Consider the following 23694-nt stretch of genomic DNA (forward strand, 5'->3'; position numbering starts at 1 on the left):
TACTGTACAGATTCTTTTTTACTAACTGAATGATGCGCATACATTCATCAGTAGGCCCCCAGCTGGATATTCTAGAATGAGAATACATGCATCCTACTTAAAGTAGAATGAATAAGCTTCCAGAAAAGCACATATTAATCAATCACCAGTCACTTTTATCTCTACCTAGTAAGAATAGGGCATCTCATATAATCTGATTGGAAAATCCTGAAAATAAGAGACAATAAATATGAGCAGCTAATACTAATGTGCACAATTTACAGTCACTTATCTGAAGGTTTATATTTTCAAGGTTTCTTTCCATTAAACAAGAAACTCAAATAGCTTCCCTCATCATCTATTAGACTAGGTTTTAAATAACATCTCCTTTAAGTCTTTTTTTTTCTTAATGAAGTTTTACTTTATAGTCATGTTTTTTAAAAAGGAAACAGACCAGTTAGTGGAAATTCTGAATGCTTTTAATATCACGACTTACAGCTACATTATTTGTAAATCCCCAGAATGAAAGTAAGTCCAATTCCACAAATGACAACAAATCTTTGGGACATAAATAGAAGAGGACAAAGCTTAAAAAAGAAATTCATATAGAAGGTATTCAATTCTCAAATTTGTATGAAAGTAGGATGCCTTTTCCATTAAATGGTGACAGATTATGGTATGCTTTCTACTGATTGCCAGCAAAAATATTCTTAAAACATAAAAGGCAAGAATGTATAAAAACAGTCATATATAACTCAAGTAGATAAAATATACACACAGCAAAGCATCTGTAAAAACTTGCCGTTCCTTTGCTAGTCTGAACTTGGTCAAAACTTGGTACCTCTGAGCATACTGACCTCTAACATGCTAAAAAAAAAGGTTCCAAAAAAAAGGCCTAAGCAAGCCAGGAAATAAATATAATTCCCCCATCAGCTCTGACATTTTTCTTTAGTTGCCAGATAATCCTCAAATAAGCTTAGCAAATTTTTTGGCTCAAAAGTGGAGCTCTGAGGTAAAACCGATTCCCATTCATCTTCTGTTTCATCATAAGTCGGTGTGTGCTGTAATGTATTTGCAGGTAACATGTTTGATGAAGTGGGGCTGCTGCATGGGGAGTTCAGACTAATGCAGCTAAGGTTGGGACTTCCCTGGAGTGTAAAAGACCTGTGAATGATAAAAAACAAAAAAAAGTTAAAAAGGAAGAAATTATGGAAATGTCACAACTTGGCAAGAAAGAAATAAAGCATTTGGCCTCTCCACAGTATGAGTCTTGAGAAAGTCTTAAGCTTCAAAATACCATACTTTTATCTTTTACTGAAGAGCTGAAAACATGTAACTAAAGTATCAGGCCAGTACTACAGTAGCTGCCTGGCTAAGTCATCAAGCATTCTGAATATTATTTTGTATCTTCAGTTTGCAGGTGACTGCAAAAGTCTCCAGAAGTTTAGTTACTGACTGGTTTTAGAAACAATAAGCCTGGGTTTAAGTAATAGGATTTTACTGAATATTACATTTGCAAAATCCTGTAAATCAAAACAAAACCAGATTATATCTGGTTATACATACATGAAAACAAATACAGTAATTGTTTCAATAACATCTTACCTGCTTTTCCTGCAACCAGTCTGTTGGGGTGAGGGATGCTGTGGTGTGGAGGTGCTGCCTGCACATGGGCATATGGTAAGCAGAGGGGAACCAGGTTGTCTGGAAGAAAAGTAAATAGGAGGTTTTACTACCAGGCTTAGCAGAACTGACAAAGATATGTTGGAGAATGGGTGGAGAATTCAGACCAACATATAATAAATGATGCACAACATGTTTGAACAAATAGGCTGTGTTAGTCATTTGCTCCTCTTCTCCCTTTCATTCATCATACAAGCTGTAGGTGTATAAAAGGCCTGTTCTGTCCTTCAAGAAAAAAGCAAATCATTTCCCCCCAAAAGGTGAATTCTTAGCCAGAAATAATTTGAATTATAGGGATAATTATTTTTTGATAAGGCAGTTGGCTATCCTTAGCAATTAAAAAAGATGAAATTTTGTTGAAAAGCTGAATGAGTATTTTCAATGATTTGTTTAATACTTAGACAATAATTGACAGCATTTCATAAGCTAAAAACATTTCCTAATAATTAGAGAAAATATCAGAAGAGCAATACATTCTCATATGAAAAGCAGAATTGGGTAAGTTTACTAATATCGTAAGTTGCCTTCAGGCTTGGATTGCTGTTTTGGAGAATCATTATGACAAATACAAAAAGCATTGGAGGATACTACTATTTCGAATAGTAGGCAGTTTCTCTCTCAAAGACTTGGTGCTATCAATTTGAAGCTCTTCCTTCATTGTCAGTTATGCTCCAAGCAGTAAATTGGGTTGATCTCTTTACAAAATGCTTCTTCAAGTGCTTTTAATAAGCCTAATCACTGTCCTCTATTTGGGTTTCAGAGATTGCTAAAACCGAGATAAGGTTACTGCATGCAATTGAAGTGTTAGGGAATTAAGTTCTAAAAAGGATGAGTGAATGTTACTAATTCATCAATTCCAGTATCAAAAAGGATTTTTTCCAATGGATTTTTGAGATTTGAGCTTTTTTGTTTTTCAAATTAGGCAAGCACTTCATTGACTTTAAAACAGTAAGATTTGTCTACCACTATTTTTAATATATTCTGATGCAGGCCACTTGTTCATGTTCACTTTCTACTTCTGCCACATTTTGAGATAGGTAGAAAAGATAATATGCCTGTTTCTCTCTAACTTACTTATCCAAGGATTGCAGCTCCACAGGGCAAGTGTGATTATGTCGGTTACTTATCTCTGAAAGCTCAAGTATATCCTCTTCTTCACCCCAGTCACTGGAGAGATTGCTGTTTTCAAGGGGAAGAAGAAAGGGTGAATGTGGTGGTGTGACTGGAACAGTCTTATGCCAAAAGAGCAACCATTGAGCTGGACCACACAGAGCTCCCCAAAGCCATTGCATGAACCTGAGGAGAGTCTGGAATGAGCAAAAGGAAAAAATTAAACTCTGAGAGAGATCAGCAGACACACTATGCAGAAAACAACCATGAAATACAGAATCTCCTAAATTTGATACTAAAACTGAATCTAGAAAGTGTTCTAGCATTAAATGATAATAAACATTTGATATATCAGTGAATTTTGTACTAATGAGTACCAAAGAAATCCAAGAATTCAAGGAGAAATAGAATCAGATCAGTTTCATTCAATTACAGGTAAAATAACAAGTATAGAAGTCATGATTATAGTTATAAGAAAAAGCGTGTTCTGGCAGCCCTATGGAGTATTTATTTTAAAAAGGTTGTTTAACCAATTTTGAAGCAAACATACATAAAAATGAGAAGTTACCAAAGTATATGGTTAAAGGTTGCTGTAGAATTTGGAACATAACAATATCTGGCTAAATTCATGCTTACCTTATACACAGAGACACCCTGCTGGATTCCAGAGTGTGCTAACAACACAAGTTTTCGCCACCTCTCTGTTTTCTGCATGAGACTAGAATTAAGCAACATCTCCACTGAGGGCCGGAGAAGATGATTGGGTTCCAACATGGCAACTAGAAGTTTTTGCAGCTCAACCGAGAGACCTGAAGTAGATAGAAAGATTCAGTGACTTATTGTGTGGCATACTGTATTTTTCTTTTCAGCAGCTTCTTCACTTGATCATTCTGCTTTTTAGTTTGCCAGCTTCTTAAGATTGCCAGCAGAATTATTGCACTGTAGATATTACACACAGAGATGTCCCCTTTGCTGCTGCTCACCTGCAGTGAATTCTGGGGGCAAATAACCCTGTCGAAGTTGCTGCCAGCCTTTACCTCCATTGGGGAGCTCCATATTACAGGCAATTTCTAGGATAGTTATGCCAAGACTGGGAAGACAGAAAGACATAGATCGAACAACTAAAGCAGGCAACACTATTATACCATATCACTGATTTTTAATACCCATGGTTAGCAACATTTGAGGCAAAGATGCAAACACTACACAAGAGTGGCCATTCCTAACGAGTGGCCAGAAAATCTAGCTCCCTTCTTCTCATCACATCCCGCACCTGAAGACATCAGCAGCCTTGGTATATTCTCCACGGAGCAGTTCTGGGGCCATGTAGCGTGGATCCCCTTCTTGAGCATCTTTCAGATCCCCCGAGTCCAGCTCCAGCATTAGGCCAAAGTCACCCAACTTGCAGACATTGGTAGATGATAGAAAGATGTTAGCTGGCTTGATATCCATGTGTAGAAGGTTGCGACCATGTAAATGGCGCAGTCCTTGAAGCATATCCCACAGAAAGGTCTGAACTTGCCATTCGGACAGAGGGCCATATTCCTCACAGTACTGCAACAGGGTGCCTGGGCATAACTCTGTCTGGATGTAGAGTTGACCACGCTCCTCCCAAGCCTGTACAAAGCTCACACAGTTGGGATGATGCCCCACACGCTCATGCTTGCGCACCTCAGCCAATTTGCGTTGCCTGTCACCCTCACCCCGGAAAGGCTCCACAGAACGCTTCACTGCATACAACTGACCATCTTCACGAGACCGTACCTATAAGAGAGAAGAGTGAGGAACCTGGCCAGTCCACAGAAATGCTTTAAATTAAGAATCCTACTTGATAATCCCAGCATTCAAATGAGGAGTAGTACTATTTTTGCCAAGAATATTAAGTTTCTCTGACAAGAAGTAGTGTTTGTATCATGTAATTAGACTGCAAATAAATGTTATATTTGTTCTAATTACTAAGGCAGCCAAAATTAAATCACGAATATTTAAAATACTGTCATCGGAAATGCAAAAATTTCTCCAAGAGGTACTTTTAAACAATTACACAAGTTACACTTAAATATAGGAAATTATCTGTTGCCTAAACAAAAGTTCAATTTCTTTCTTCGGTTTGTCTGCCACATGCTTCAAAGAGGTTTGCAAGTGGAATATGATCCCAATACTTTTCTTCAAGTCACCACATAGGCCTGCAGAATGTGGAATTTCCATTTAGCTGTTCCAACTACAATCCATTAATATAGTCTCCATTAATTTCTGTAATCTTATCAGCCACTACATTACTTGATGACCCCTTACCTTATATACTTCCCCAAAAGATCCTCGTCCCAAACAGCTGAGTTTCTGAAAACATTGCCTGAAAAACAACTCTTTTTTAGAGGCATCATACAGATGACTAGGTAGAGGTGATTCCTGCTTGTTCAAGCCATGGAAGGAAACACTACGTGGCTGGAGCTTGGTCCAAGGCTGCACACGGCGGTCAGAGAAAATTCGGCTCACAGTTAATGTGCTCTTGTGGCGTGGCCGTGGAGGAAGGGTATAGCTGAGTGGTTGGCGGGTCTTTTTGACGGAAAAACTGCATTCTGCTTCCTTGAAGAAGGCAGGCACTGGCAGAGGAATATGGCTCAATTGAGACTCAGCACCTGAACAGTCAAGAGCTACCGGCATGTCTGAAAGTAGGAAGTGCAATCAGTAAGATTATGCCAATACCTTCCTTTATAGTCTAACCCAGAAAGCATCAAGTTTTGGTACTAGGCTTTTCCTTCAGGTTCATCAGTCATAAAAACTGAATATAAACATGGTCACAAACTATTCCTCATATTTAACCTAACTGGAATAATATAGATCATGACATATATTGAATTTAAACCATTTTTTGCACACAACGTAATAGCATATTAGAAAGATACACTGTTACAGCCAGTGACCATAACAAAAACCCAATAAAATGTAATAAGCATCCTTACATTTTCACCTTAACTTGTATGAATGTAACAAAACTATGAAATTCATACAGCTAATATAAATAGCCAAACCTATAAAGCATATTAGCTATGCATCTGTCTGCTTTGTTTATTTCTTCCTTAGTTAGATGCACTTAAATGGCTAAATAGAAGAAATAAAGTTAACTAGTAGCATATTTAGAAATATTACAGAGACTTCTACTGCTATTATAGTCCAAACTTCTACTGCTATTATAGTCTTTATTTCTAGCTTACAATTTTGGAAACAATCTTTAATTTGATATTAATAATTTCAATGTTTTCAGTTCTTTTTGCAGTAAGATTCTCTTTATTTTGTCCTTTAAAAAACGCTTATCAACTAACAGCTTTAGTAACATTCATGCTTTTCAATTAGCACTAGATTTCCATCTGAGAAAATCAATACCCTGTGGTCTGCTATCTCTAAACCCTGGCCATTGGAAGAGTATTCAGGTAAGATGGATTTCATCTATGCGGCAAGTGTCCAGGATCCATCGATAGCAGCCATGAAGTTTCTTAGTGATTCCTGATAAGACACATGACATTCAAATGAAACTGACAAATATGATTTGTTAGTTTCTAGAGGCACTCAAAGTACAACTGTCAGCAGAAATATAAATTGAACAAGCAATAAATGGAACACAAGTTGGAGAATATAAACGTTTCAAAGTATTGATTTATTCCATTTCTTGCTTACATAATCCATCATAAGGTACTTAAAAATAAAGAAGTAATCATATATGCTTTTTGGCAATAAATTGTACTGAAAATAATGGAGATTACTTAAGGGTAACGGGCAGCATGGTTGAGACACTGGACTTATTAGCTGGAAAGCCAACAGCCCAGGTTCGAGACCTGAAAGCCAGGAGATGGGATAAATTCGTCCTTGCCCCAGCAGTTTAAAAGCATCAAATGTGAAATAAATAGGTACCACTCTGGTAGGAAGGTAACAATGCTCCGTGATGTCATGCTGGGCCACGACTGTGGAAATGTCTTCGGACAGTGTTGGTTCAATGGTCTGGAAATGGAGATAAGCACCCCCCTATAGTTGGCAATGTCTAGTAGAGTAAAATCCGCAGGGACTTTTTTAGCTTTACTTTTACTTAAGGATAAATGTTACAAAGTGCACTATATGTTCTCTTATCCAACATGGCAACCATAACGGTGTGTAATGTTTTATTTAAAAGATACAAACTACATTTCTATAGCGCTCAGAACATCAGACTAAGAGTAGGACTTCAAATGTGATTATGAAACTGATTCTGTTCTATATACAATGGAGCAAATCTCACCAAAATATTCTAGCAGGTGTGACCAAAATATTTTATAAAATATTATAAAAATGGTCCAACAAACATTTTTAGATAATAGAGTGATCACTGAACTCCACCTGGAGTAAAATAAAAATTTACAAGGCTGTTACAGGCATTAAAAGAGGTATAGGAATACTTTTGTAACAGAACTACAAATCTGAAGTAGAGGGTCAGAATTAAATTCTCCCTTAAAAATATTCTGTACTAATCCTGTTGCTTGTACTCCAGCCTGTTATTAGTTCATGTAGACACAATGGGTCTGGCTAGAGATTTTCCACGCTATAGTATACTACTACTCCTTCTCTTCTTTTTAAACTAAAAAACCCTACAACCAAAAGAATGGCCATAATATAGGTAGCTCTCTCTTAACTTTTATTTGTTCAAAGACCATTTCAAGTTATTTCATCACTGAAGTAACTTTTAGCTAGCCACTCCCTGACCAATCACCATGCTCTAAATTTCTCCTCTTCCAGCAATTCTTCATTTACTCTGCCATTTCTGATGCTGTTCTACTGTTTTTCCTTCAACCTCATACTAAGAGGAAAAGACAGTAGAAATACTTGAAATATTTTGGGGGTAAATATCCAAAACCAGAGCTTATGTAAACCAACTTTAAATTGGGGGTATATTTTGATTTCACTCTCGACTCCTTCTTCACATTTAATTTTCTCCTTAGTTTCATTCATGTCATTCTTGCGCTTATCTAAACAGCTTCTTGGACTTCTAAAATGACAACTGTTTCTTTGATATGCTTCTCTGTCTCATTGACAGATGGATAGTTTTATCCATGTCCAAATAATTGATTCATGGAAGTGAATTTGTATACACTGTAGATATTTTTTTAAAAATAAAAGAAATACTGGTATTTGTCTATTCTAATATGTACTGTGATTATCTGCAAAGCCAGTTTTTCTGACTATTTCTTATCAGGTGTGGACAGGAGGGTCTCAGCACTGAGAAGAATATAACAAAATCACACATTTAGTGCAGCAATGCCTGTCTCCAAAGTTCCTTTCCTGATCCATGGACTTCCTGTCCTGCCAACTTATGCCAAGACACTGTGATGAAAATCTTCCAAAAATATTTGTCCACTTTTCCAGGTAGACCAGACAGGAAACATGACCAGATACAGTAAACCAATTCTACTTTATTGCAAGGTATTGTATTGTATTAACAAAATCTTGCAAGTCTGAAAGTATAAATCTCCCACTGTCTTTATAACCAAAGAAGCTAGGGAGGGCTCTCTTCAGAGCTTCTTGCTCTGCCCTTTATCCAGGGTCTTTCCCACATACCATTACAATATTAGAGGGTAAGGTTTATTGGGTAACAAAAATGCAATGGTCATTGGATTATACCTATACTAAAGTTAATTCTATGGCTTTCTTTGTACCATAGCCCAGGGGTCCCCAACACCTGGTCTTTGGCCCTTTTGGAACTGGGTTGTGGAAGTGATGGGTGAATATGTGCATGTGAAGCTGCATTTATGAAAGCAGGATATGCGTGCATGAAACCATCCCCTCTCCCTCACTGCTGCCACCACCTGTCTGCCAAGCTGGAAAGGTTGGAGACCACCACTCTAGCCCACATGACTAATTTACTTATGGGATGTGGCCTATAGATTTTTTCAGAACATCAACTTACTCTATGACCATGGGTAAATTTTTAAAGTCTGAATTATTTTACAAAATTCTAATGCATATAAAACTGAATTCCAATGTGTACTCTAATTTTTTAAAGAGTTAAATAAAGACAATGAGGAAATCATTCATTCAATAAATTTATTCCCCTTGAAAAAAAACCCAAACATTTTATCCAACACACCCCCAGAGAAAGAGTCCACTTTTTCATTGATAACACATCAAGTGAAAAAGGAACATTTGTTTCTCCAATCCTAATACATTAGTCCTAAACTTTTGAAACTGTTCTGCTTTCTCTTGATTCTACCCATTAATGTTAATGCTAATATACTTAAGAATTAATTCTTCCCAATGCCTCTTGTTATATTAACACAACATACTGTCCCATGGTTAATTTTGATTTACTTAACAAATGCAAATTGTGTTATGGGTTTGCACAACACTATCAAAACTAAAATATTGTCTTGATTAAAATATGATTGGCTAATCCATGGCACAATGTATTATGTGAATCTTTATTGAGTCACCTTTTTCTGCAAGTCCCTTCTCAAAGCTATGTTCCATAAAATCTTAATCTCCTTTAATCCCAACCTCTAATGTGATTAAAATAACCAAAACTGAAATATGTCTATTTTCCACTAGTCATTCTTAATTTGCCTTCTCTTCCTCTAATATTCCTATTATTCTAGATCTAGATTATAAATCTCTTTGGGAAGATAATTGCACTTACAATTTGGGCCACTACACAAAAATAAAGTTACCCTTTAGTTGAGCTTAACTCTTGATGACTACAGAACATGAATCCATTTAGAACTTTTAGTAATAGTTCCAAAGTGGTTGGCCATTGCCTCTTTCAAGAATGATTTTCCAATTTAACCAACAACTCTACTACTATCTAGTAGCTTTCCATACAAATACTAGAACAACCGCAGATCAGCTTCCAAGCCTTCACAAAGTCAAGCAAATGCTGCCATCTGCTAAAACATAAGAAATTCTATTAGGTACAATATCCCAATAGTAACTTCCAACAGTCTAACCTCCTTTTGTTGAAGTATTGGACAAACATCACTTCAACCTAGCCATTTGGCAATTAACTGAGAATAGTGAAAGGTGACATCCAGCTGTCTGAATGACACCGAATTAAAAGGTCTAACACACATGGGAAAACATAAATAATATAACTTATAAATTGAATTCCTAAAGCTGGAGCAAGTTCCTATCATCTGGAGCCTGTTCCTGCCATCTGGTACCAACCTGATTGTGGCTGTACTTGAAAGAGACAATGGGAACTGGACACACATCTTATTAGAATGGCATTATTTACATAGGTAGGATGTCTCATTTATTTTGTCCTTTTTCTCCTCTATGAGTTCAAGGGGTACACCACTATTACTTCCAAAAAAATTTACCTCACAAAACCCCCGAGAAAGGTTGGAATGAGGCAATTATTGGCCCAAAACAACTTATGGGTTTCCTTGGCCAAGAGGAGATTTGAAGCAGGGGGTTGCCTCAAATTCACAAAACCAATTGTGCATGGAGCTGAAGTCCAATACCCTGAATTTGGAAGAGAAAACACCTTTACTTGGGGGAGTGGGGTGGCAGCAAGTCTTTTTATAGAGTACAGAAATAAATAATACATACGTTCAGTATATGTGATAAGTCAGTAAGTAAATGATCAGTCAGTAAAATAGATTGATTGCATGGGAAGTTTGAACAATGGAAAACATTGATTCTAGATAACATTTCACAAGTGACAAATTTATGGTTACATTAATATCTTTCTTTGAAAGTTGCAAGTGTATTCAAGGACTTTGAGAATATACTTCCTATTTGTGGTTGCTGAAAAGGCAAGTTCTCCCATATGAAAAGAAATTACCTTGGCTGAAAGAAAAAGCATATTTTCTTACACATTGAAGAGGCCCAGACTGTCACGTTCAATAAAATAAAGTAACCATTATTGTCACTTTTATATATGTATAAAAACAAAAAAACAGACATTCTACGAGCTCCAGAACTGAAATAATTAAAATTTTATTCTACTAAGCTTTCATCAGCCATCTGCTGACATCGTCAGAATATTAAACTACCAATACAGAGATCTCTGCCTTTAGATATACCTCTGCATATATATATATATAAAAATAAAAAATATACCTGAAACTCGTATTTTTAGAAGTTTGTAATTTGTATGTATGTATTTATGTATACACACGTGCACATACACGTACACATACATATACACATACATACATATTCACACACACACACACATCCAAATGTATTAATATCGTCTTTAAAAGGCTAACAAAGAAGCCTAAAATTTGAAGCAGCAGGATCGTCCCAATTTAATCACAGCACCACCCTTCGCCAACCTGCTTCACTCCCCTTCACAACCACAGCGACCGACTATACCTTCTTCAAAGAGCATCTGGCGGGGTGTTCGCACCCTTTCCTCCATAGCGTAGTCGGTTCCACCAACCACCTCCCTTTCCTCTCGGAAAAAGTTCGGGGATTTTCCTACCTCTCTTAAACTCTTCCTCCGTCCCAATCCCCTCGGAGTCGCGAAAGAAGAAAAGTTCGGATTCTCCGTGAGCTCCCAGACTCAGCAATCCCGGGTTTTTTTTTTCCTCAGTGCCCCCCACCTCCTCCTCCTCCTCCTCCTCTCCCTCCTCTCAGGAGCGCGCCAAGCTTCGGAGAAGGGAACCCAACGCTCCGCGCTCGCGCTAAAATTCCAAACGGCCTCGCCCATTTCCGTCTACGTCATAATCGCGACGCATACGCGCATGCGCAGACTCCTGCACGCCAAAAACGGGAAAAGAAAAAAAACAAACACCAAAGAGACTCGTTCTCCGTGAGCTTGGCAACCGAACCCCTCTTTTATAATGGCACCTGCCCGTGGTCCTCAGATTCGCCTATCCCTTGTTTCGTTTGTCTCACCCATTTTCTTAAAAGATTGTTGTTGTTGTTTTGTTATTATTACTATTATTATTATTATTTATCTTTATTTATTAAACATGAAACTCAGTCAACTGAACATTCAAAAAGGCATCACAAATACCATTGACAGGTGCTGATGGCTGATACGGGTTGCTGCCATTATCCTAGGTATCAACCCAGTACCTTATTAAGATATATGATGTCCCAAGTAGTGCAGTTTTTTGCAGTTCTGCTGGTGTTATTACTGGAAGCTGCAATTTGTTGATGTATCTTATAAAATTCTTGGACATGGTAGCAAGTGCCCCGATGACAATGGGTATCACTGTTACATGTTTCATCCATAGCTGTGTAGTTTCGATGACCAGGTTGCAATATTTCATGATTTTTTCCAGTTTTTTTTTCTTCGACCCTGGCATCTCCTGGTACCGCAATGTCAATAAATTGTACGTTTCGGTTTTTGACAACTGTGATATCTGGCATGTTGTGTTCCAAGTAATGATACGTCTGTATTCGAAAGTCCCACAAGATCTTCACCTTCTCATTTTCTATAACTTTTTCCACTTTATGTTCCCATGACTTTTTGGATACAGGCAAGTTGTATTTTTTGCATAATGACCAGTGGATTAATTTAGCAACTCAGTTGTGTCTAATTTTGTAATCAGTTTGTGTGATTTTGCTGCATTCACATATTAAATGTGAAACAGTTTCGACTTTATTGTTGCAAAGTCAGCAGTTTGGATTGTCGGTGGATTTTTGTATCTTTGTTTTCATGGCATTAGTTTGTAGTTCTTGTTCTTGAGCAGCAAGTATTAAACCTTCTGTTTCTTTCTTGATGGTTCCCATCTTAAGCCATGCCCATGTCAAGTTGTCATCACATTTTCCTTCAGTGTTTTTCAAGTGCTGTCCATGCAAAGCTTTGGTATTCCATCTATTTAATCTGTCATCCAGCTGTTTTTATTATTATTATTATTATTATTATTATTATTATTATTATTATTATTATTATTATTATTATTTACACAAAATGACAGTACACACAGCAAACGAGATAACTGTGCTGGATTTTATATCACAGATCACTAGTCGAACACTTCCCAAGCGTTTAGGACAGCGTGATGTATTGGTGAATTATGCGAGCAGATCCCAGTAAGGTGGCCTTCTGCAGCTGACCAATGGTGATCTTGTCAGCGCCAATTGCTTTTAAGTGCTTGCCTAGGTCTTTAGGCACAGCTCCCAGTGTGCCGAGTACCACTGGAACCACCTGCACTGGTTTATGCCAGAGTCTCTGCAATTTGATTCTCAAATCTGGATATCTGGTGACTTTTTCAAGTTGTTTCTCATCGATTCTGCTGTCACCAGGTATAGCAATGACGACTATCCACACTTTTTTCTTTTCCACAATCGTGATATCCAGGGTATTGTGTTCCAAAACTTTTATTATTGCTATTATTAAATAATAATAATAATAATAATAATAATAATAATAATAATAATAATAATAATTCCTTTTTTATTTACTCTTTTCATGAATCCAAATTATGTTTATATTTTTACCTGTTATATATGATTGACAAATAAATAAAATAAAATAAATATTGATATTGTTTTTATCGTCTGCTGCAAAACTCAGGACTATCACAGGATGGTGGCAAAGAGCTGAGAGGTGTTTTGCATAAATACAGCAGTTAAAAGGCAAATATTTGCCATGCTCAGTTGTCTGTGGTGAAACTAATAAAACATTTTGACTTCTTGGCTCTGTTTTAATAATGGTGTGTTAGGCTCTCTATTCATTTCAGTAGAGCCTTATTTCGTCAGTAAAAAATACTAATACCATGAGAAAAAAAAATCTAAGTCTCTGCAATATTTATGTCATGGTGCCATGAAATGTCTTGAAAAAAGAGATCCATTTGTATCAATGGGATTTAGGATTGTACTATCAATTTTTAAAATTGAAGGTATTTATTTCTAAAATATATTATCTGCAGTATATGTCTTAGATTGGTAACAGTTTATGTGGATGAAAAAGAAATAGAGCAATTGAAAACTTAAATAGTTGGGACCAGCTTGAGAACCAGTTTGATATGCCAGGTTATGGCATATAACTAGCTAATGCCAGGTTATGGCATTAGGGTAGAAACTTGGAGATGTCTTGAGTACATAGCCAGCTGGTTGACTTGGGTCAGTCATTTTTTTCCTCAACCATAGGAAGGAGGCAATGGCAAACCATTTGTGAAAAACTTTGCCAAGAAAACTGCAGAGATTTGTCCAAGTAGTCTCTGAGAATCAGACACGGTTGAACAAAAGGGCAAAAAACATTAATGTATTTTAGAGCATAGGATATAAGCACTAAGTTTTAACATAGTTTTCAAATTATCTGAAGTTTGAAAGAACAACTTCAGTGTACTTGTTAAAGTGCTGGATTAGAAATAGTGAGCTCAAATTCTCTCTTCAGCATGAAATCTAGCTGGGTGATTTTGGGTTAGTCACTCTCTGTCTCATCCCAATCCACCTCACAGGTTTGTTGTTTGGAAACTAGGCAGAAACATTATATAAGGTTCTTTTGAGTTATAAATATATATAATAATACTGTATGATATAATGTAAACACCATTTGTCCCAGATTAGACAATTAAGACCTGCTTTTTTTGTCATCTATTTTTTGCTTTTCAGAAATCGCTTTATTTTGTACAATGATCTGAACATTTATTTTGGAAGTTAAACTAGTAAGATTCTGTCTTATACTAGTAATTCAGAAAAAAAAATCTGAAATGATATTTCAGAACAATCAGAATATTTTACAATATCCTCCAATTTACTCTACCGGTGTTTGATATCATAAAACTCTCCTTTAAAACTTTTGAAAAACATTAAAAGTTTGCAACCTAGACCTAGTGGACTAGCATAGCTGAAAACATTTACTATACTACCCGTATTACACTTCAAAATTGTATTTTTGTAGATTGTTCTTTTGCAGAATTATCTTAGTTGTTATGTTAATTGTCCATTGTTTACAAAATGTTTCCTTTTGTGTGTGGTGACTGCCTAGTAGTAAACTGAGTTAATATATAACAATATAAATTGTGTGTGTGTGTGTATAAATGTATATTTAAATGTATCTTTCCAATGTTGAATTATGTCTCTGCAATAAGAAAGGCATGAGATATGTTGTCCAGCCATCTATTGCCATATAATAAGTATATTGATCAAAAGAATACAGTTGTATGGAAGTATTAAATTCTGTCTCTGACACAAATTCATGTGTGATGACATATTCCTAGGCTATAAACATTTTAGAACATTGGAAAAACCTGTTTTAATGAAGCATTTCGTCTCTACCATAATGAAATTACTTATTATCTATTCCTTTTCTGTACAAATGCAGTGGGGTAAATAAGTACGGAATGTTTCTGTAAATATTTTATAAATTAGATCGACCATATTGACATTTTTGATATAAAGGTTAAGATGGTTTCCTATTGTTTAGATAAAATAAAAAGGTAAAGGTTCCCCTCGCACATACGTGCTAGTCGTTTCCGACTCTAGGGGCGGTGCTCATCTCTGTTTCAAAGCCGAAGAGCCAGCACTGTCTGAAGTGGTCATGTGGCCATGTGGTCGTGTGGCCAGCATGACTCAACACCAAAGGCGCATGGAACACTATTACCTTCCCACAAAGATGGTCCCTATTTTTCTACTAGATAAAATAGGAGTTTCCAATTCCTTTTTAAAATGTGCATATCAAAATGATTGTTTAATAAACAGTATGTATAAAGACTAATTATGGGCTTATTTATCTTATAAGATTTAATAATCTTTTCTAATCATTTAAGTAATTCTGAAGCTGAAAATGCTAATAGTTCAAATTATGATGGCAATAGATATAAATATTTATCCTTTAATGTAAGCAAATAATATTTATCCGTAGTGTAAGAAATAACGATTTATCATCCAATAATTGATCTGAAGATGCCAACATTCATCCATATTTTCAACTTATTTTTTAAATCAATTTCTAGATTCCATAGTATCAATTTTAGCATGAGAAAAGGATCAAAATGCTGCATAATGTACTTAGTTTATGGAACCCGTAGCAATGGAAGATATTCAGTGGGATTTTTAAAAAATATACACAAATATGCAGTTTGTTTTTGTGAACAAGGACACCGCAAGTATGCAAGACATTGAGAATGGTGGATTTATTCTGATGTAAAAAGACATTGATTGATGTCTGGGCCTCCAGACACATAATTAGATGAAAAACATCTCTAGAATGCCTCCTAATCTGTGGAATTCACAGGGTATGTCTTGGGGGAGGTGGGGGGGAGCAGTTTCTAACTTCTCAAACTTTATGTAATATGTTGCAAACATAATATTAGTCCTCAGAAAATATTGTTGACCAAAGCTTTAAAAACTAACATGCAATGTTTTTCACACTTTTTTTTTAAAAAAATGAAACATTTCTAATGACAAAATAAAACATACAGAAGGAAAAAGACACAGCCATTTATATTGGGAACGCAGTTGTTGGTCTTTAAACTTAGCACCAAAGATTGCCTAGATGTCAGATCTTGCTGTAGGAAGTTCTGCAGAGCAGTATTGTCTTTCAGCATTTTCCAGAAGAGCAGCGACCTAGGAAAAAGTAAAGACAAATGACAAAGGCAGCCATTATTTTATTTTCCAACTTTAGAAAATAATGTTTTTTTTCAGAGACTGACTGTGGGACAGCATGATAAGATTTTGGAAATGTCTGTCCTATTCCCCACATAATTAGCTAGGAAGCTACTACTATTTTCCCAACATTCAAAATTATTCACCTTCCGCTGCTCTCTCTGCAATAAGTGATTGGTTTAACTTAACAGAGGACAGAATTTTGAATATAGAAGATTATGATTTGTTATATGGATGGCATGCATATTTAATTTATGACAAAAAAGTGGATAAGGCCTTTAAAAATCATGTGCTAAGAAATGCCCTTCTGCGTGTTTGGAAAAAATACTCTTATAAACTAAATTATAAGGTTCCTATATGGGCAAGTCCTAGACATACAATAGAAAATATAAACATAGAACAGAATCAGGAAATGATTACATATAAAGATCTTTTGTATACTGAAAGAGGTAATTTGCAGTTAAAATCTCTGCAAGTATTAAGAGAGGAAGGGAAAAATTATACTTGGTTTCAATATGAGCAACTACGTGCTAGATGGAAGGGGATCAGAAAATTGGTATAGAGCAGAATCAGGGAAATTTGGTAAAGCAAATTAGAAATCAGTCTCAGGAGCATATAAAGAGATTGTATAATGTGTTACTTGAAATAGATTCTGAAAGGGACTTGGTAAAGGATTGTATGATAAAGTGGGCACAAAATTTTCAGGAGCCAATATTATTGGAAACTTGGGAAAAATTTGGGTTAGAAATGTTAAATTCACGCAGGCACAGAATCTGAGGAAAATTTTTATAAAATGTTTTATAGATGGCATCTAGATCCTAAAAATTATCGTATGTATCCAGATATGCAAGCAAAATGTTGGAGATGTAATTGTGATGACGCTACATATTTTCACATTTGGTGGACTTGTAAGGACATAAAGGCCTTTTGGATAAAAATTTGGTGGATTTTACAAAATGTTTTGAAAAAGAAGATAAAGTTCCTGCAATTTTTCTTGTTGGGAATTATTACGGATTGTACAGTAATTGAGACTAAATTGATTTTAAACCTAATAACAGCAGCAAGATTACTAATAGGACAATACTGGAAGAAAAAAGAAGTACCTACAATAGAAGAATGGATATTGAAGGTTGCCAATTTGGCTGAGATGGCGAAGATATCAGCCTTTTTGAAAGACAATACGCAAGAAAGATACTTAAAGGAATGGAAAAAATGGATTGACTATATTCAACGTAGATATCAGACTAAGAGTTATCAGACTGTTTTTGAATGATTATGATGTATTATTCTTGATTGTTTTTGGGGGAAGTTAGGAATTGATGATTGTAGGGGTATAATTAAGTTGGGATGAAAATTTTTTAGCATATGTTTGTTTTATTTTTAACTATACCTTGTGCCCGTTCCGGGAAGTCGGGGGGGGAGGGGGGTTGTGAAGGGAGGGGAGAGGAGGGGGGAAAGGGGGAAAAAAATTTTGTAAAACTTTTTGAATAAAAATAAAAAAAAATAAAAAAATTATTCACCTTCCTTGCATTTATTCCCATAATCCAGTAGAGTTTTTTTAAATAAATCAAAATAGTCAAAAGCACGAATATAGTATTGTTTTAAACACACAATAATATATTCGTCATCATTTTCTTTAAATGATGCTGAAATATATAACGGGTTTCTATTAGCAATCCTTAATACTTTTCACCTAAACTGAAATCCCAGAGCCTTCAAGAAAGACAGTGACTGGTTTAACATAATACACTGGTTATGGTTTTTTTAAACCATGGTTTGTTGATCACAAGCTAGTTTCACATATGTTTTGCAAATCACAACAGCTGGGTTCACCCACAAGCTAAACGAACAAACCACATTATGACTTGGGAACCTAGCAAAGTTTTAAATATAACTTGATGATGGTGTGGGACTTTTAATTTTACCTATATCCTAGAAATGAGGATCTATCTATCTATCATTTCTATAGAAATGAGCCGCTGGGACGAGCACGCGCCCACTGAAATAAAGCAAAGATTCACTGCCTAAAGATCGGGGCAGCCGCTTTAAACGGCTACCGGCTACATTCTCCACCGCTAACCTCCACCAAAGTGCTGCTGAGATTGAATTTTTGAAATTCCCGCCAAAGAGAATCTCAACTAAACAGAGCAGATTGCCAGGGTGAGTCTTTTAAAATTATCTCCATCCCCCCACAAACTCCTCCTCTACTACCTCCAGCATCTACCATCACCGTTATCACTGCTTTCATCCATCTTCATCTTCCCACCACTTTCTTCTCTACTAACTCCAACATTCGCCATCACTATCAACCATGCTGCCTCCATCATCAACATCCCCACGAACTCAAACCTCACATCCTTAAAAAGTGTTATCTTAAAGTGAAAAGGTATGGAAAAGAAAGATTAAAGTAGAAAGCCTGTGAAAGAGAAAAATTAAAGTATATAGAGCAATAGAGAAATTCTACCTCACTAAATTTGATTCCTACATCCACCAATTGTCCATCTTTACAACACTGCCACCTTGTGGAAAGATTGAACACCTATTAACATTAATATAATTACAGCAAAATCAACTGTAAAATATTAACTGAATATCAATCATACCAGGCAGAAATTCCAATAAAAATCCAAAACACTCCCTATCAATAGACGCAACTGCAAATAATGACCAATATGAAACAAACTTATGTCATAACTGCAAAAATCCCATTTCAGATAATTCACCAAACATAGACACATTTACAAAATCTCAACAAAATATCATCGAATCCATTCAAGCTAACCTAGAAAAAACTATCACTAACTCTATTATATCAAACATTGAAAAAAACATCATTAACAACATTCAAACAAACTTAGAAAAAAAATTACTAGCACACCTGGATGCACAACTTGATGCACGTTTCACAAACCTGGATGCACATTTCACAAACCTGGATGCACAACTTGATGCACGTTTCTCAAACCTTGAAAATAAAATAATAGCTAACCTTGAAAATAAAATTACAACTAAAATAAATGAAACCACAACTGACTAAAAACATCTCCCAACTCAACAAACATTGCCTTGTACACAAACTAAATCACAAACATCTACCAATCACCCTAACAACATAGAAATGCTAGTAAAAGATACAATGGAGAAAGAGAAAAAATGTCAAAATGCTATATTATTTGGCCTAGATATTACAAATGAACCAGATATTGATAAAATACGAAACATCATTTCAAATTACAAATTAACATCCTTTGACCCTAGTGAAATATTCGAAGTCTCCAGAGATGGACCTGAATTCAAATACAACGATGGTTCAATAGCACCCAAATTCTGTAGAATCATATGTAAAAATGAAACCAGCAAAAGAAATCTCATTTATACTATAAACACAATAGCCAAAAACAACCTCAGCTACAACAAACTTAGAGCTAGACCAGACTTATCATTCCTACAACGTATTAGATCCCGTAAACTTCGTTCCGAGCTCAAATGACGACTAGAAGGAGAAACCAACCTTTATATTGACTACTGTGCAGACTGCATAAAAAGAAAATCCTTCAATCAAAACCCCATCCCCCGACCCATCACCCAACCCATCACCCAATCTCACTCCAATCAAAACATTCAACCGTCCACCAAACAAGGCATCCATCCATCTATAAATCAAAACACCCATTCACCCGTTGATCAACCTTCAAATCCTCAACCACCCATTCAAAAACTCCAATCATCCAACGATCATCCACTCATTACTCAACCAACCTATCATCTACCACCTGTTACAAAAAACCCTCAATCAACTACCAATCAAAACTAGGTATGCACGCCCCTTACCTCTCCTACACTTAATTCTACAGGTCTCAAATGTAAATTATTAAATGCAAGAAGTATTGTAAACATATTACCTGAATTTATCCTCTTATTAAACAATGGTACATTTGACATCATATTTGTTTGTGAAACATGGCTAAACTCATCCTTCACTGACTCCATTATTTCAGACAAAGAATACCAAGTCCTTCGATCAGATCGTGATCACCGCAGAGATGGTGGAGTAGCTATTTTTTACAAAAAATCACTGAACTTAAAAAATATTCAAGTTGTACATAAACTCTCGCTACCTGAAACTATTGTATGTGACCTGTCCACCAATACCACACTAAGATTCATACTATGCTACAGAGCCCCTGACTACGACATCGCTCATGCAAATATGTTAACCTCACTACTAACATGGGCTACCTCTTGCCCATATCCTCTCATCTTTCTGGGAGACCTAAACCTACCTTCTATAAACTGGATAACAAATGAATGTACGACCGAACCAATCCATACTACACTATACAACGCAGTTACAAACCTAGGCCTTGAACAACTAGTAACTAACAATACTAGACTCATGAACTGCCTCGACCTCATCTTTTGTAATAATGCAAACTCAATTTATGGACTACAAGTAAAAGAACCCTTTTCCAACAGTGATAGACTTTTATCTAAACACACACCCTCGCATAAATTGTCTCAACAATAGTACTCCAAACTACAATTTTAAAAAAGCCAACTATGACCTTATAAACAATGATCTCTCATTTCTTGACTGGCAAAATCTATTCTCAACCTGTATCACTACAGAAGACCACTATAAAGTATTCCTACTTGAAATCAATAAAATCATCAAACTATATGTACCACAAATCATCATCAAAATCAAAAGGAAAAGCAAATTTCCTATATCAATAAAAAAGCTGCAATCCAAAAAAAATCCCCCTGGGAAAAAAAAAAAGGGGTTATGTAGCAAACTTCAAAAACCGCTACAAAAATATTTGCAACCAAATAAAAACAGAATGTAACACTTACCACACTAAACAAGAAGAAGACCTTCTACGCACCAATTCCAGTCGTGCTTTTTATAATTTTGTGAACAATAAACTTAAAGAAACAAGATGCATTCCACCACTAAAAGAACCTAACGGCAAAGAATGTACTGACGAAATAGTTAAAGCAAACCTCTTTAACACATTCTTCGGCTCAGTCTTTGTAAACAGTGATGGCTCATATCCAACATTCCTCAATCGTACCAAAAATGTTAACAACGACTTAACACATATAGATTCCACAGAAGATAACAACGACCTAACACATATAGACTTCACAGAAGATAATGTTGAAAAAGCCCTTCGCAACCTAAAACCATCATTATCTATTGGACCAGATGGACTATGTGCATACTTTTTAAAAAAACTTTCAATGAATATAGCTGAACCCCTAAGCATAATCTTTAATAAAGTCTTCAAAACTTGTTCCCTTCCAAAACTCTGGTCTCTAGCCACAGTCATCCCTATCTTCAAAAAAGGAAATCCAAGCCTTGTTGAAAATTACAGACCTATCTCTCTATGTTGTGTTTCATGCAATGTAATGGAATCCATCATAAACCAATCCATTACACTCCATCTCGAAACAAACAACCTTATTTCTAATAAACAATTTGGTTTCAGAAAAAAATTGTCTTGTAACCTTCAACTTCTCCACTGCAAAAACATATGGACTACCAACCTTGATCAAGGAAAAGCAATAGATGCAATCTACATAGACTTCTGCAAAGCTTTTGATTCAGTAGTACATGATAAACTACTCCTCAAACTAAAATCCTACAGCATTTCGGGACCTCTTCACAATTGGATAAATGCCTTCCTATCAAACAGACAACAAGTGGTCAAAATTGGCAACGCTATATCAAATCCTGTTCCTGTCAAAAGTGGCGTTCCCCAAGGTAGTGTTCTTGGACCAACACTCTTCATACTATACATAAATGATCTCTGTGACCTCATCTCAAGTTATTGTGTTCTCTTTGTTGACGATGTCAAACTATTTAATACCACTAATAATACTTCTACCCTTCAAGAAGACCTCGATTTAATTTCCGATTGGTCTAAAACTTGGCAACTCCAAATCTCAACCAGCAAATGCTCAGTCTTACATATTGGAAAAAAGAACTCTGACATCAAGTACAAACTTGATGGACATTACCTAACTGACAACCCCCACCCTGTCAAAGATCTTGGAGTTCTCATATCAAATGACCTTAATGCCAAATCCCACTGCAACTACATAGCAAAAAAGGCCCTAAGAGTCGTAAATCTAATTTTACACAGCTTCTTTTCTAAAAACTCTACACTAGTAACTAGAGCATACAAAACATTTGCAGACCTATTCTTGAATACAGCTCATCCGTCTGGAACCTATACCACATCTCTGACATAAATACAATAGAACGAGTCCAGAAATATTTTACTAGAAGAGTTCTTCACTCCTCCGAAAACAACAAAATACCTTATACCACCAGGCTTGAAATCCTGGGATTAGAAAATTTACAACTTTGTTGACTTCGACATGATCTGTGTTTAACACACAAAAACATCTATTGCAATATCATTCCTATAAAAGACTACTTCAGCTTCAATTGCAATATTACAAGAGCAAAAAATAGATTCAAGCTAAATGTCAACCGCTTCAAACTTGATTGCAGAAAATATGACTTCTGTAACAGAGTTGTTAATGCTTGGAACTCATTACCTGACTCCATAGTCTCTACTCAAAATCCCAAAATCTTCAACAAAAAACTGTCTACTATTGACCTCACCTCATTCCTAAGAGGACTATAAGGGGCGTGCATAAGAGCACAAAAGTGCCTACCATTCCTGTCCTATTGTTCCCTTCAATATATGAAATTAATATAGTTGATGCATATTTTTTTATATATATATATATATATATATATATATATATATATATATATATATATATATATATATATATATATATATATATATATATTTATATATTTTCTGAGGTTTTCACGGGTGTTTGTATATAGGTCTTTGGTTGTTGGTTTTTCCGTGTAAAATTGGAAGTGTCTTGGCGACGTTTCGAAGTCTCATTCGTCATCTTCAGGCTTCAGCTTCGTGCTTCTGGGAGCAATGTGTGATCGCAGCTGTTTCTTCCTTTTAACTGCTAGTGGGGGTTTGAACTGATTGGGTGGGAGCTTGGCTGTGCTCTGATTGGATGGGGGTTTTTCTGTGCTCTGATTGGCTGGGGGTGTGTCCTGTGTTGGTGGGGGCTTGGTTGTGCTCAGTCTAGTCTGTGCTGCAGGGGGATTTGAGCTGGTGAGCTGCATAGCTTTTGTTTGGCTTTGTGGTCGTGCTACATCTTCATAGTGGGTGTCAGTCTGCTGCATGAATGGATTGGAGGGGTTTGAAATGGCCAATGTTGCAGCTGCGGTCTGGTTTCTGGTCCTTGGTCGTGCTTTATGATCAGTGTGGGTTTGGGTCTGCTTTCTGGGTGGATGTGCGGTGGTGACATCCTGTGTGGACCTTGTGAGTGTGGTGACTACCAAAC

General features: G+C 36.1%; 2 protein-coding genes across 7 annotated transcripts in view; both read right to left on the reverse strand.

Moving 5' to 3' along the window:
- Positions 1 to 907: 907 nt before the first annotated feature.
- On the reverse strand, positions 908 to 11397 carry PKMYT1 (protein kinase, membrane associated tyrosine/threonine 1). Its single transcript, XM_058183894.1, has 8 exons — positions 11222 to 11397; positions 5068 to 5438; positions 4046 to 4536; positions 3756 to 3862; positions 3409 to 3581; positions 2737 to 2969; positions 1585 to 1683; positions 908 to 1143 (listed from the first exon to the last, which is right to left on the reverse strand). Exons 2-8 carry the CDS (start codon positions 5434 to 5436, stop codon positions 909 to 911), a joined length of 1707 nt encoding a protein of 568 aa, XP_058039877.1. The 5' UTR covers positions 5437 to 5438; positions 11222 to 11397; the 3' UTR covers position 908.
- A 2922-nt stretch (positions 11398 to 14319) lies between these two features.
- GREP1 (glycine rich extracellular protein 1) overlaps positions 14320 to 23694 on the reverse strand; it is a 78879-nt gene continuing 69504 nt past the window's right edge. For all 6 annotated transcript variants that reach the window (XM_058183902.1, XM_058183901.1, XM_058183900.1 and 3 more), the window contains one exon: positions 14320 to 16263. In XM_058183902.1, coding sequence (XP_058039885.1) covers positions 16238 to 16263 — 26 coding nt within the window. In that variant the 3' untranslated portion in view covers positions 14320 to 16237. The remainder of the gene's footprint in view (positions 16264 to 23694) is intronic.

Source organism: Ahaetulla prasina, chromosome 4 (genome assembly GCF_028640845.1).
Source record: "Ahaetulla prasina isolate Xishuangbanna chromosome 4, ASM2864084v1, whole genome shotgun sequence".
Lineage (NCBI taxonomy): Eukaryota > Metazoa > Chordata > Lepidosauria > Squamata > Colubridae > Ahaetulla > Ahaetulla prasina.

Bases quoted from the DNA above. Each gene is read 5' to 3' on its own strand.
- PKMYT1 (XM_058183894.1), bottom strand. From the start codon at position 5,436: ATGCCGGTAGCTCTTGACTGTTCAGGTGCTGAGTCTCAATTGAGCCAT. The intron at 3,863-4,045 runs GTGCGGGATGTG...CTGTCTTCCCAG, and splicing joins AAGGCTGCTGATGTCTTCAG to TCTTGGCATAACTATCCTAG. The intron at 2,970-3,408 runs GTAAGCATGAAT...TGCTCATTCCAG, and splicing joins AGGGTGTCTCTGTGTATAAG to ACTCTCCTCAGGTTCATGCA.